The following is a 15,667-nucleotide window of genomic DNA, read 5'->3' as shown; positions in this document are numbered from 1 at the left end:
GCCAGCAATCTGACCCTCGCTCGCCCCTCGCCTCTAAGGGTGTCCCCGATGAGATCCTCGTGCCCCCAGAATGCAGAATGCCTTTGCCAAACTGAGGTGGCTCCCCAAGGACAAATATCCTCAGCGATGAAACTCAACACCCCATCGTGTCGCAGGGTGATCATGCCCAAGTCGGGGATGCAGTTAGCTGACTTCATGGAGGATTCACTCAAAATGTAATTCTAGGCCGTGAGCCAATGCCGGAACGATGTACAGAGAGAATTTTTGCACTCCAACGAAACACACTGCAGTCTTCAGGGCTCAAATATTGTTATCCGGCACGTCAAACGCCCTAATGTGCTGGGCATTTCCAACGACCCTAACTTGATCAGTTTGAGAGTGCATGACCACTTGAAACCCCTCTTGATCACCTCCTTCTTGTAGCTTGTGAAAGAATTTGAGCACCATTTTCTCGCCAATGTACGTCCAAAGTCATCCTTGGCCACGCTACTCGAGTTGAGACAGAGATAATCAACCTCTCTTCCACTTTGTCAATCGATTTGCCAACCAAATCCGAGGGGTTCCGGACCTCCGTCCCTCATTAGTGACCCAGACATTCATGATAGGCGTGAGGTCCACCCGCTTGTTCTGATCGCTGGTGGAAAAACAGCCGGAGCCATGTCCGAAATGCTGCAAAGAGCCGAATAGAATGTGGCCGCTGAGGACATGATCTGGTGTCGGCGCAAGACGTGGAACGTGTCTTTGATTAATTTATGGAAAGCAGACGAACCTTGTTTGTAGATTGTCGTCTTTCAAGTCGAGTTCTATATGAAGTCAGGCTTATCAATAGCTGTGAGTTCCATGCCTTTCCATTAAATACATGACTCGATTGAGGTTTTCGTTTTGTTCTACACTAAGTTACAAATTGCATGAATCATAGATCACGACAACAACACCTCTAAGATGAGCCAAGTCGGATTCCAACTCCAGTTTCTGCAGGAGGTTAGACATGAGAGGAATCTACAGGCACGGCACAGCATTTGCAATCTATACACACATAGCCATGTCCTCCTCTGTCATCGACCTCCGGAGATAACCGATGCAGAAGCCACCGACGAAGTATACGACGTGATATGGTCATCGGCACCTTCGTTGTGAACCTGCACAAAAGCGCTGAAGCTGAGGTACGTGGGCGAGAGTTCGGCGAGCGGTGCATGGCCGTCCAAGTAGCGCACGACTTGGCGCATGCTCGGCCTTGCTGTGGGAAGTGGATGCGAGCACAGTAATCCAAGCTTCAACACCAGCTCCACCTCCACCACCGCGTAGTCATCCCCCAGCCTTGGATCCATCGTTGCCAGTATCGTCCCCTTCCTCCAGTTATCCAACACCCAATCCGATAGAACCAACTGCTCCTCCGCCGCCATCCGCTCCACCGGCCTCCTCCCGCAAGCAACCTCGAGGAGGAAGACGCCGAACGCAAACACGTCGGTGACGGTGGTCGCCTTGCCGGTTCGAGCGAGCTCGGGAGCAAGATAACCGATGGTTCCGACGACGCGGGTGGTCTTTGGATCGGTTCCATGGTCGTATAACCTTGCTAGGCCGAAGTCACCCAGTCTTCCATTCAATTCGCTGTCGAGCAACACATTGCTCGCCTTGATGTCTCTGTGGACTATAACCTGCTCCCAGTCGTCATGTAGATACAGAACGCCTGATGCCACGCCTTTGATGACCCGGAACCGTGTCGCCCAATCCAGAGGAGGCTTCTCTTGGTCGTACAGAAACTTATCGAGACTGCCATTGGGCATGTAATCGTACACCAGCAGCAGCTCCTCTTTGCGTCGGCAATAGCCGAGCAGCTGAACAAGATTCCGGTGGCGGATACGACCGATGCTGACGACCTCTGCTATGAACTCTGTTATACCCTGTTTTGATTCGTGAGACACTCTTTTCACCGCGACCTCTGATCCAGAATACGGAAGCACCCCCTTGTAGACCCTTCCGAACCCACCCCTTCCGAGCAGCTCCTCGTCCATGAAACCTTTCGTGGCTCCGAACAAATCTTTGTACGAGAACCGATAAGGTCCGTACTCGAGCTCCCAGTCTTCCAGGAGCTCTGCATACTTGATCTTCCATCTCACGATGAAAACGACAATTACTACAATCACAGAAACAAGTGTGATGGACGCTAAGGGCAGCCCGATGTGCAATACTTTTGATCTAACATTTGATTTCGTACGAGGAAGCGAAGGCAGCAAGGAGTAGTCGAGAGCTCGAGCTACTGCTCCATTCAACGTAAAGCTCCAACCAAGAACGTAATGAGATGTTAAGGCAGGACCTGTGGATGAGGCGAATCCGACATACATGGATTCCGATAACAAGCTCGAGAGGTCGATGGCAGTGGATAAGAGGGGTTTATGGGGTTTGGCCATCGGGATCGGAGACAAGGAAACGTTCAGGAGCATCTCTTGACCGTCGTAATCTATCCAAACTTGCATGGCTTGGCCACTGCTAAACCTCAAGCTTTTGAACAGGCCGGTGTCATCAGCATAATAACCAGCGGTGTGGGAGTCCATGGATGTCAAGCTGTTGATATCGATGCCGACATGATTGTCATCGATATCTTGGAATTCGGGGTTGTTGATTGTATCGAGCTCAATCGCCAATACATGATTGCTTGAATTGCCATCATTGCTTCGATTGAAGAGGCCCAGGTATTGGCTCCCTAAGGCTCTGGAGAAGTCCTTGGTGGGAGAAACTACGAAGGCGACTCCATGGCTGCTAAAATCGGCGTACTCTGAGATGAAGGCAGTGACAAAAGTGGTGGAGAAGGAGAAGACTGTAGCATTAGGCAGATCTCGGAAGCGCAGTGGGGATGGGTAGAAGGCATGACCCATCTTCTCCTTGGTGTTGTTGGTGAGCATCAAGAGACCACCGGAAGTGATCGATGCGACACCACCGAGGGTGAGATTGGATCCCCCAAATCCATTGAAGACGAAGTCGTGGTTTCCACCTGCAAGACTTGGGTGGAGGAGAAGCAGGCAGACCACCCAAGTATTGAGCAGCATTGCTGGCATCTCAATCATGCAGAACAATTCCACCAGCAACGAGCGAAGTCTTTTTATCGCAAGAGATCGGAGGATGCATGGATTTAGGCGTGGAACGTTTCTCTCTTCTGACCCGCGACATTCAACCCGTTGAATTTTAGCAGCGGTCAACTGATATATCCTTGACATTCGAATGAGATATACCAGCTGGATTTATCAGCGTTTAATTGACCAAAGGAGCAACCTTAGTCTCATCACCTAAGGTGTTTATAAGATTAGATCAGCTATTTTTTTGTTTATTTGAGGTGATTTGCCAACTTTGTGGGACTAAGTCTGATAGAATGGGGACAAATTGTGATGAGATATTAGCCAGACTATTTCTTAAGATTTAAAAGAGTTGCATAAGATGCCAACTTGACTAATTGTCTTGCAGCTCAGCTCAATTGTCATGTCAACATCAACTTTGGAACAGTACGATTCATATTGCTCCTCTCTTGACAATAGCACTCAAGGAAACTATTCTTTGTTTTTTCTTTTCAAATCTTTACATCTCCATTCAATGAAATAGAATTTTTTATGCCGGATTCGCTGTGGATGTATCAGCTAGAAACTTTCAAGTCAATAGATCCAGGTCAACTGCTCTCTTCAAGATGGAATTGAAGGAAAGATGAAGAGTCTATGGATGAGATCAATAGATATCGCACAATGATGTTGACAACCGAAGAAGCTTAAGCATCGGGTCACGCAAGTTCAATTTAATATCGTCATCCTAAATCGAAATCCCTATTATAACTCCATTCCGTAAAGCTCTGTTCGAACCCTATGCGTCTAACAGTGATGATTCTAGATTTTTGACTAGAACAACTGTAACTTATTGATAGAGTGGAAGTGTATGCAAATAGTTCCTTTATTGCTATTGTTCGTTGAAGATAGCTGTGTAGGGTGAGAAAATTCAAATATGTTCAGATAGCTTCGTCATGTAGATCATCACCACCATTCAAAGCTTTGTCTGCAGGTGACCAAGTGAAAGAAGACCCAAATGAGATTTTAGACTCTGGATTTTAGACTCGGTCCTTTATGATCCGGTTCTCTCTCATCATTTATAGGTTGGATGGTGTAGGTTTACCAGCTTTAATCATTTTGATGAAATAGAAGATGATTTTAAGTATACGTTTTTGCTGGGTATTTCACAGAGCAGCTAAATCTAGTCATCTGAGACTGGTTGAAACCTTCAACCTCTTTGCGCTTATATATCAGTGGGTGATATTATCTGTTCTTCTGATTGATTACTTTCGTATGTGGTGAGTATGAGACACCAAAGCCAACAGCTCTCTCCTCCTCTGTCAATCCAGAATTAGCATGGAGAAGCTCTGTAACGTGTCGGCAGTGTTTCTTAGGACTTTGGTCGGCCTCCTCCTCCTCCTCTTTCACCTAAAGCATGCAGCCTCTAGCGGTGGAAACGATAGCTTCACCTTCAACGGATTCGGACGCCTCAATCTTACCTTCGATGGGGCGGCCAACGTCACCTCCGATGGTCTGCTGATGCTCACCAACACGTCAACGCAGGCGAAGGGCCATGCCTTCTACCCTACTCCGCTTCGTTTCCGGAACCGGACGAACGGTACAATCTTCTCCTTCTCCACCACTTTTGCCTTCGGCTTCATCTCAGCATACACCAACCTTAGCGGGAACGGGATGGCTTTCTTCGTTTCTGCCACCGAGGACTTCTCTGCAGCCTTAGGAAGTCAGTACTTGGGCCTCTTCAACCAAAGCAGCGACGGTAACTCGAACAATCATGTCCTTGCGATTGAGATTGACACGATCTATAACCCCGATGTTCTGGATATTGATGACAACCATGTCGGGATCGATATCAACAGTGTGAAATCCAGCACATCCCACGTTGCTGGTTATTACGCTGACGACACTGGATCGTTCACAGATCTAAGCCTTAGAAGTGAAAAAGCTATGCAAGTTTGGATAGACTATGACGGCCATGAGATGCTGCTTAACGTGACCATGGCTCCAATCCCAATGGCCAAGCCGCATAAACCTCTATTGTCTGCCACCATTGATCTCTCAAGCGTGCTGTTATCAGATCCCATGTATGTTGGATTCTCCTCCTCCACTGGTTCTTTCATAACATCTCATTATGTTCTTGGTTGGAGCTTTAGGATGAATGGGGTAGCTGAACCTCTCGACAGCTCTTTGCTGCCATCGCTTCCTCTGGCAAAGTCAAATGGCAAGTCAAAGGTTTTGGACATCGTGCTGCCCTTGGCGTCGGCTGGACTTGCTGTGATCATCGCAGGAATCATCGTGTTCATGGTGAGGTGGAGGATCAAGTATGCAGAAGTGCTCGAGGATTGGGAGCTTGAGTATGGGCCTCATCGGTTCTCCTACAGAGATCTGTTCATCGCTACCAAGGGTTTTAAAGATACGGAGCTGCTCGGAATAGGCGGATTCGGAAAGGTCTACAAGGGGGTGCTACAGACTTCTAAATCAGAGATTGCGGTGAAGAGAGTGTCTCACGAATCACAACAGGGCATGAGGGAGTTCATAGCAGAGATCGTCAGCATCGGCCGCCTCCGCCACCGCAACCTTGTTCGGTTGTTGGGCTATTGCCGACGCAAAGGGGAGCTGCTGTTGGTGTATGATTACATGCCCAATGGCAGCCTCGATAGGTTCTTGTATGACCAAGAGAAGCCTACTCTGGATTGGGCGACGCGGTTCCGGATCGTCAAAGGCGTGGCATCAGGGCTTCTGTATCTTCACGAAGATTGGGAGCAAGTCGTCATCCACAGAGACATCAAGGCGAGCAATGTGCTGCTGGACAATGAATTGAATGGAAGGTTGGGCGACTTTGGCCTAGCAAGGTTATATGATCATGGAACCGATCCACACACCACCCACATCGTCGGAACCATGGGTTATCTTTCTCCCGAGCTTGTTCGAACAGGCAAGGCGACCACCGTCACCGACGTCTTTGCGTTCGGGGTCTTCCTCTTGGAGGTTGCTTGCGGGAGGCGGCCGGTGGACTCGGTCGCGTACGGGGAGGAACTGATTTTGTTGGATTGGGTGGTGGAGAATTGGCGGAAGGGATCGATACTTGCGACGAGAGATCCGAGGCTGGGAAATGAGTACGTAATGGAGGAGGTGGAGCTGGTTCTGAAGCTTGGATTGCTGTGCTCGCATCCGCTGCCAACAGGCAGGCCGAGCATGCGGCAAGTGGTGGAGTACTTGGAGGGCGGAGCAGCACTTCCGGAACTGTCGCCGACTTACCTCGGCTTCAGTGTTCTTGCGTTGCTTCACAATGAAGGCTTCGATGATTACATCATGTCATATCCTTCGTCGATGGCCACTTCGTCGGCGGCCATTTCTGGAGCTTGGTAATTGCGGATGGGAAGCATTACATGATGACAGTCGTCTCCATCTCTTCCGTTCCTTTTGTTAGTCGACACAATTATTGACTTTAGATGATATTTGTTTAGCCGATTTATTTTGTGTGCTTCAATTTTCTGGAGTACCCATTTGTGGCTACTTAATCGAATTTTTTTAAGTTTTGTCAAAATTCTCTAATATTATTTTTTTTTTATTTCTAAAATACTTTGATTTGACGGTCAGTTAATTTCTTTTCCTTCCTTGGACTGGTCCACTAGTCTAATTATAATATTTTCAACTATAGCATGTTATAAAAGTACTATAGGCTATAGTATTTTTTGCTGTGTTATAATATTTTCTGATATTATTCAAAATATCATAAGTGGATCGATTCATGATATGAACCAATTCATACGAAAAAGAACCTGTGTTTGAAGGTATTCCCAACATTAGTCATAAAAAGAGTGCCGTTATTAAAAAAATTCTAAAATGAAACATAATTTATGAGAAAAAACCAAAAAACTTTTCTATATATATATATATATATGTATATATATGTATATGTATATATGTATATATATTTATATGTATATAAATATTTATATGTGTGTATATATATATATATATATCACTCAGTCTTAAAGAATTCACAGGTCTTTATGATGACATTTGATATGCATGAGATATGACTTGCTACTATGGTTTACTTGTGACATTTTATATCAATGCAAATTCGACCATATTTCAGCATATGGATCATGTAATCATAGATTTGGAAAGATATCATGCTAATATTTTCACAAACATGGTGACTCTCTAATCATGGAATATGATCCTATGTCAGTGGGGTACAACGCTAACAGAACATGCACCTCTACGTCAACGCACAGAGTATCTTATCAAATAATTTCACTACCTACTCACATTCAATATATCCCTTGCCTTCACTTTCCACTGGATACGGTCCAAACATAGTTTCACAAACATATCAGTGATATTTTTGGCAGCGAAACCAGCTCGACAGCTAGTTGCCACCGCGGCGTCCACGTGGAAGGTAAAAAGGCCAAATCATCTCATCACTTGGCAGCAACGTGGGGGAGATAATGGTCTGTCGACTCCGTGGATAACAGTTGATAGGAAACTATTCGAACCAATTTTATCGGTTGCCGAGGACAATTTTATCTGATCGACTCTCGCTTGATTGGCCTCCGTGAACAACAGCTCGCATGGGACAGTTTGGACCTATCACCCATGTGGGGAAAATCTCCCTTAGTGTACCCGAATACTCTTTGAAGAGCACGTTGGAGCTACCTCGGGCACCTCGATGCCACAACAACCGTCTTATTAGATTGCTACAAGTGTTATGTGGATGACTTCATGCCTTTGGGTCAAGACCCAACCATGTCGATACCTAATTGACGATATCGAGACAATGACATTTTAGTGCTGAGAGAGCTTGAATATTGCAAGAGCATCCACCTGTAAACATTTTCAACAAGTACTCTAGCAAGTAGGCACTGTCACCCACACACAACACCTTTATGCAAGGAGGACAATTGCACTCCTTTCCTTAGGTGGATGCATCCATCTCGGCTCAAACTCTACCATCTCGGCTCAAACTCTAGGGGCAAGTGTAAGACATATGGTTATTCCTGACATTATGTGCAGACCCTCATCGAAATGATGTAAGTCATTACTCTACTTTTACCTCAATTGGCTTAACATGCCTGCCTTCACAACTGTTGTCATGACCCGGGCTTGATGGGCTAGATGCAAGTCATTGCTCTACTTTTGCCTCAATTGGCTTAACATGCATGCTGCCTTCACAACTGTTGTCATGACCCGGGCCTCAATTGGCTTAACATGCATGCTGCCTTCACAACTGTTGTCATGACCCGGGCTTGATGGGCTAGATGCAAGTCATTGCTCTACTTTTGCCTCAATTGGCTTAACATGCATGCTGCCTTCACAACTGTTGTCATGACCCGGGCCTCAATTGGCTTAACATGCATGCTGCCTTCACAATTGTTGTCATGACCCGGGCTTGATGGGCTAGATGCAAGTCAATGCTCTACTTTTGCCTCAATTGGCTTAACATGCATGCTGCCTTCACAACTGTTGTCATGACCCGGGCTTGATGGGCTAGATGCAAGTCATTGCTCTACTTTTGCCTCAATTGGCTTAACATGCATGCTGCCTTCACAACTGTTGTCATGACCCGGGCCTCAATTGGCTTAACATGCATGCTGCACAACTGTTGTCATGACCCGGGCCTCAATTGGCTTAACATGCATGCTGCCTTCACAACTGTTGTCATGACCCGGGTTTAATGGGCTAGATGCAAGTCATTGCTCTACTTTTGCCTCAATTGGCTTAACATGCATGCTGCCTTCACAACTGTTGTCATGACCCGAGCTTGATGGGCTAGATGCAAGTCATTGCTCTACTTTTGTCTCAATTGGCTTAACATGCATGCTGCCTTCACAACTGTTGTCATGACCCGGGCCTGATGGGCTAACTGGTCTATCAACTTCGTTTAGTCTAAACCACTGACCAAAATGTTTAAGCTGAAGTTGATAGTAGTACACTCATCAGACCCTTATAAGTCAATTTTAATCATGCCCACTTTCAATGTGGGACTAATCAAGGGTGTTACAATCACCCACACTCAAAGGCTTGACGTCCTCGTCAAGCCCCAACATAACCCAGATCAAACCCTAGCATAGTGCATGTGAGGCGTAGCCCAATGGTGGCTCCACGTCGTGACGAGTCCTCTGACTCCGTCTACGAGTAGCCCTTTCCTACTTGAGCCCCCTCACCATGCCCAAATGCTAGGTCGGCTCTGATACCAAATGTCACGACCCGAGTCTGATGAGTTAACTGGCCAATAACTCCATTTTGGTCCTTCAAACACGAACCAAAATGCTTAAGCGAGAGTTAACGTAGTACACTCATCAGGCCCTTATAAGCCAATCATACATATTGCCCACTTCCAATGTGGGACTAATGAGATGTTACATTATCCCCAACTCAATTAGCTTGACGTCTTCGTCAAGGCCCGACATTTCCCAGATCGAACCCTAGCATAGTGCATGTGAGGATTAACTCAGTGGTGGCTCCACGCCATAATGAGTTCTCTGACTCCATCCACGGGTAGTCCTTTCCTACTCGAGCCCTCTCACCCTGCCCTAATGCTAGGTCGGCTCTGATACCAAATGTCATGACCCGGGCCTGATGGGCTAACTGGTCTATCAACTTCGTTTGGTCTAAACCACTGACCAAAATGCTTAAGCTGAAGTTGATAGTAGTAAACTCATCAGACCCTTATAAGTCAATTTTAATCCTGCCCACTTTCAATGTGAGACTAATCAAGGGTGTTACAACTGTAGCCAGTTACTTAACCACTGCATGCATCAGGGTCCCCCAAACTAACACATTGTCGACAGCCCCAGACTACCCCCAACTAGTCGAAATGCCAACCGAAACACCGTGCTCCATCGATGGTGGAATTTAGCGCACCCTCGCATCATGAGCCAACTTTGCTTGAGTCAAAATCCTAATCGACCAGCTTGATGTTGTTGGGAAACTGCGGAGAGCATCACATATGCAATAGAAAATGAAAACAAAAATTGGTTTTCCAAATCAATCTTATTGAATCATCATCCAAAGATAGGGAGTGAAAAACTTGAAAGCGACAAAACCATGTAATTGCATAAAGTGGTTGAAACATTCTTAGAGGAGATTGTATATCCTCTAATCTGCAGATTTCGATCCATGGATGAAAGAGCTCTTATAAACTCTTCTCTAGTGGTAATCTGTAGTAGATACGATGACGACGTACCTCCTCACGTAGCACGTTCTTTTCTTGCATTCATGCACCACCACACCACAGCAACCAAGGAAGGATCTGTCCCGTTTGCTATCCTCTCACACTAGAGAGGGGGTAGTCAGCTGGAGAAAGAGGCAAGGAGTAGATGAAGGAGGTGGCGACAATATGGGTCTAGCCTATGAATCTTTAAGCCTCAACTCCTATATATAGATAGTCCTCTTAACTTACCCTAATGGATCTTACCTTAATATATGCTTGATCTCCATCTTATTTTTCTTACTTAATGGATATTGGATCTCCATCCAATAATCACTTTAAGCCTTATTAGGTCTCACTAAATGAATCCAATAAAACAAGGACTTATTAGATATCCTATATCGAATCTTCTACTCGTCATATTATCTACCATATATGTGTGACCTTCTAAGCCCAATACTGGTCGTGAGTTGCACACGTTAGAACTTCTTCCGATTTAGTGAATTATTATCCTCATAATAATTCACTCAACTCATCGACTATAGATGTACTAGGCCATTATCTAATAGTTCCTAGAGGATACACGAGGATCTAATCAATTGGATATGTCTGCTCTTAGTTATCGTATATCTATAGTCCCTCATCAATCTAATATCTCAAAAATTGTATACCGAGCATGATACTATTAGACCCTAAGATATCTAAGAGGTACTTTAAGATTATATTTATGTTTTGGTAGTGATGAACCTATGCTAGAAGAGTACACACATGCAGACATGACAGGTGATACTGATTCTAAGAAGTCCACTTCGGGGTTCTTGATAACATTTACAAGGGGAGCAGTCTCTTGGCAATCTAAGTTATAGAATTATGTTACTCTATCAACCACAGAAGCAGAATACATAGTAATTACTGAAGCCTATAAGAAAGCTTTATAGATGAAAAGGTTTTTACAGGAATTGAGCTTGAAACAGGAAGGATATACTATTTACTATGACAGTTAGAATGTCATTCACCTCTCTAAGAATTCAACATACCATTCTAGATCCAAGCATATTGATGTAAGATATCATTGGATTCGTGATATGCTTGAGACGAAAGAATTACAGTTAGAAAATGTACATACCAATGAAAATGTATTAGATATGTAAACAAAATCTTTACCTAAGGAAAAGTTTGAAGTATGTAGATAATGAGCGGGCTTAGTACAGCCCACCATATAAGTTGGAAGAGAAGAATTGTTGGATCTAGCCCGTATAAGCTTAAATTAGCAATTAAAAAGAAAAAAAAAGGGAAAAAAAGATGTGCTCAAGAGAAAAGAACAGAGAAAGAGGAGAGAGAAAAAAAATAGGATTTTGAGTTGTTAATTTTAATTATACGTGGAGAATCCTTTTAGCAAGCTTTACAATCCTAATAGTGTTGATCTACAATTTAGCTTCTCTGACATACTTTCTTATTATACCTACTTGGTGAGACCTAAATTTTTTTTTGATGAGATTCATGCATGTGATAATGATATGCTATTCTTGAGGCTCTTGATGTGATGTTATTATGATTATCTTATTATTTTAGAGAAGATTTATTATAAACCTATTATCATTACTATTTATAGTAAAAGTTTAAGGTGGACTATAATCTCATGATTTTTTTTATATTAGATTTTTGCATTAAAATTTGGTCTAAGTGATTGGTTCATTGTTCTGATTTTTATATTAGATTTTTTACATTAAAATTTGTTTATGTTGTTCTGATTCATATATCAACCCATTTTGATACATAAACAAAACAGGGAAAAAAAGATTCCACTATAACATGTTGTTCGCAACAGAATTAAATGCAAGTTGAAAATTCTACTAATGAGATAATTAGATATCACACAATAATGTTGACAACCGATATGCTGAAAACTTGGACCTGAAGCAGCTCAAGCATCGGGTCACGCAAGTTCAATTTGATTCCGGAAAGCTCTATTCGAACCCTATTCGTCAAACAGTGATGATCGTAGATTTTTGACTTGAACAAGTGTCACTTACTGATAGTGTGGAAGTGTATGCAAATAGTTCCTTTCTTGCTATTGTTCGATGCAGATAGCTGTGTAGGGTGAGAAAGTTCAAATATGTTCAGATAGCTCCGTCATGTAGATCATCACCACCATTCAAAGCTTTGGCTTCAGATGACCAAGTGAAAGAAGAACCAAAGATTTATATTTGACCTTTGGCAATAGAAACTGGATTTTAGACTTGGTCCTTTATGATCCGGTTCTCTCTCATCACAATTGAGTCGAATTAAATGAGATTTATAAATTGGATGGTGTAGGTTTACCAGCTTTAATCAATTTGATGAAATAGAAGATGATTTTAAGTATATGTTTTTGCTGGGTATTTCACAGAACACCTAAATCGAGTCACCTGAGACTGGTTGAAACCTTCAACCTCTTTGCGCTTATATATATCAGTGGGTGATATTATCTGTTCTTCCGTGTGCTTACTTTCATATGTGGTGACTGCGAGACACCAAAGCCAACAGCACTCTCCTCCTCTGTCAATCCAAAACTAGCGTGAAGAAGCTCTGTAACATGTCGACAGTGTTTCTTAGGACTTTGGTCTGCCTCCTCCTCCTCTTCCACCTAAAGCTTGCAGCCTCTAGCGGTGGTCATGATAGCTTCACCTTCAACGGATTCGGACGCCTCAATCTTACCTTCGATGGGGTGGCCAACGTCACCTCCGATGGTCTGCTGAAGCTCACCAACATGTCAAAGCAGTCGAAGGGCCATGCCTTCTACCCAACCCCGCTTCGTTTCCGGAACCAGACGAACGGTACAATCTTCTCCTTCTCCACCACTTTTGTCTTCGGCTTCATCTCAGCATACACCAACCTTAGCGGGAACGGGATGGCTTTCTTCGTGTCTCCCACCGATGACTTCTCTGCAGCCTTAGGAAGTCAGTTCTTGGGCCTCTTTAACCAAAGCAGCGACGGTAACTCGAACAATCATGTCCTCGCGATTGAGATTGACACGAACTATAACCCCGATGTTCTGGATATTGATGACAACCATGTTGGGATCGATATCAACGGCGTGATATCCAACGCATCCCACGCTGCTGGTTATTACGCTAACGACAATGGATCGTTCACATATCTAAGCCTTAGAAGTGAAAAAGCTATGCAAGTTTGGATAGACTATGACGGCCATGAGATGCTGCTTAACGTGACCATGGCTCCAATCCCAATGGCCAAGCCGCATAAACCTCTGTTGTCCGCCACCATTGATCTCTCAAGCGTGTTGTTATCAGATCCCATGTATGTTGGATTCTCCTCCTCCACTGGTTCTTTCAAAACATCTCATTATGTTCTTGGTTGGAGCTTTAGGATGAATGGGATAGCTGAACCTCTCGACTACTCCTTGCTGCCATCGCTTCCTCGGGCAAAGTCAAATGGCAAGTCAAAGGTTTTGGACATCGTACTGCCCTTGGCGTCGGCTGGACTTGCTGTGATCATTGCAGGAATCATCGTGTTCATGGTGAGGTGGAGGATCAAGTATGCAGAAGTGCTCGAGGATTGGGAGCTTGAGTATGGGCCTCGTCGGTTCTCCTACAGAGATCTGTTCATTGCTACCAAGGGTTTTAAAGATAAGGAGCTGCTCGGAATAGGCGGATTCGGAAAGGTCTACAAGGGGGTGCTACAGACTTCTAAATCAGAGATTGCGGTGAAGAGAGTGTCTCACGAATCAAGACAGGGCATGAGGGAGTTCATAGCAGAGATCGTCAGCATCGGCCGCCTCCGCCACCGCAACCTTGTTCAGTTGTTGGGCTATTGCCGGCGCAAAGGGGAGCTGCTGTTGGTGTATGATTACATGCCCAATGGCAGCCTGGACAAGTTTCTGTATGGCCAAGACAAGCCTACTCTGGATTGGGCGACGCGGTTCCGGATCATCAAAGACGTGGCATCAGGGCTTCTGTATCTACATGAGGGCTGGGAGCAAGTCGTCATCCACAGAGACATCAAGGCGAGCAATGTGCTGCTGGACAATGAATTGAACGGAAGGTTGGGTGATTTTGGCCTAGCAAGGTTATATGATCATGGAACCGAACCACACACCACCCACATCGTCGGAACCATGGGTTATCTTGCTCCCGAGCTTGTTCGAACCGGAAAGGCGGCCACCATCACCGACGTGTTTGCATTCGGGATCTTCCTCTTGGAGGTTACTTGTGGAAGGCGGCCGGTGGACTCGAACGCGTCCGGGGAGGAGCTGATTTTGTTGGATTGGGTGGTGGAGAATTGGCGGCAGGGATCGATCCTTGCGACGAGGGATCCGAGGCTAGGAGAAGAGTACGTGGTGGAGGAGATGGAGCTGGTTCTGAAGCTTGGATTTCTGTGCTCGCATCCTTTGCCGGCAGGCAGGCCGAGCATGCGGCAAGTGGTGGAGTACTTGGAGGGCGAAGCAGCACTTCCGGAACTGTCGCCGGCGTACCTCAGCTTCAGCGTTCTTGCGATGCTTCACAATGAGGGCTTCGATGATTACATCATGTCGTATCCTTCGTCGGTGGCCATTTCTGGAGCTTGGTAATTGCAGATGAGAAGCATTTCATGATGACAGTTGTTGTCTCCATCTCTTCTGTTCCTTTTGTTAGTCAATACAATTATTGACTTTAGATTAATATTAGCATTATAGTAGAGTGATATCTTATACATGATATTTGTTTAGCCGATTTATTTTGTGTGCTTCAATTTTTTGGAGTGTCCATTTGTGGCTACTAAATCGATTTTTTTTTTACTTTTTGTTATATATATATATATATACTAATTCTTAGAAAAAAACAATTCTTTAGCCTTTTCTCATGAAGTGCCCGATTTTCAAAATTCTCTAATAGTTTTTATTTATTTATTTCTGAAATACTTTGATATGACGGTCAGTCAATTTTTTTTTCCTTCCTTGGACTGATCCACTAGTCTAATTATAATATTTTCAACCATAACGCGGTATTAAAGTACTATGATATAGTGTTTTTCACTGTGTTATAATATTTATCGGATATTTTTGAGAGTATTCCTAACATTAGTCATAAATAATTATAACTCTGTCTTCGATAATTCACAAGTCTTTATCATGACATTTCATATGGATGAGATTTGACTTGTCAGCATGGTTAACTTGTGACTTTTTATATCAATGGATTTGGAAAGATATGCTAATATTTCTAAAAACATAATGACTCTCTAATCATGGGGAATGATCCTATCTCATTAATGAACAAAGCTGACAGAATGTACACCTCAGTGTCAACACAGGAGTATCTTATCAAATAATTTCACTATCTACTCAAATTCAATATATCACTTGACTTTTCTTTCCACTGGATACGGTCCAAATATAATTTCACGAGTCAAACATAGCAGCATCAAATTGAATGATTAAGAGGTTCGTTCAAACTTGCTAGTCATTGCATTTAATGGAAAC

At 44.2% G+C, this 15,667-nt stretch overlaps 2 protein-coding genes across 2 annotated transcripts; one reads left to right on the top strand and one right to left on the bottom strand.

The window, feature by feature from the left end:
• Positions 1-850: 850 nt before the first annotated feature.
• LOC135592794 (L-type lectin-domain containing receptor kinase SIT2-like) lies at positions 851-3,126 on the bottom strand. The gene has a single exon (XM_065082457.1). It carries the CDS (start codon positions 3,060-3,062, stop codon positions 1,056-1,058), a length of 2,007 nt encoding a protein of 668 aa, XP_064938529.1. The 5' UTR covers positions 3,063-3,126; the 3' UTR covers positions 851-1,055.
• Positions 3,127-3,978: 852 nt separating this feature from the next.
• On the top strand, positions 3,979-14,918 carry LOC135592791 (uncharacterized). The gene is made up of 2 exons (XM_065082455.1): positions 3,979-6,370; positions 12,802-14,918. Exons 1-2 carry the CDS (start codon positions 4,383-4,385, stop codon positions 14,774-14,776), a joined length of 3,963 nt encoding a protein of 1,320 aa, XP_064938527.1. The 5' UTR covers positions 3,979-4,382; the 3' UTR covers positions 14,777-14,918.
• The last annotated feature ends 749 nt before the right edge of the window (positions 14,919-15,667 follow it).

Source organism: Musa acuminata, chromosome BXJ1-9, assembly GCF_036884655.1.
Source record: "Musa acuminata AAA Group cultivar baxijiao chromosome BXJ1-9, Cavendish_Baxijiao_AAA, whole genome shotgun sequence".
Lineage (NCBI taxonomy): Eukaryota > Viridiplantae > Streptophyta > Magnoliopsida > Zingiberales > Musaceae > Musa > Musa acuminata.
Note: the sequence above shows the minus strand (reverse complement) of the source record. Positions and strands in the feature narration are given on the sequence as shown.

Bases quoted from the DNA above. Each gene is read 5' to 3' on its own strand.
- LOC135592791 (XM_065082455.1), top strand. From the start codon at position 4,383: ATGGAGAAGCTCTGTAACGTGTCGGCAGTGTTTCTTAGGACTTTGGTC. The intron at 6,371-12,801 runs GTCGATGGCCAC...AGTGTTTCTTAG, and splicing joins TACATCATGTCATATCCTTC to GACTTTGGTCTGCCTCCTCC.
- LOC135592794 (XM_065082457.1), bottom strand. From the start codon at position 3,062: ATGATTGAGATGCCAGCAATGCTGCTCAATACTTGGGTGGTCTGCCTG.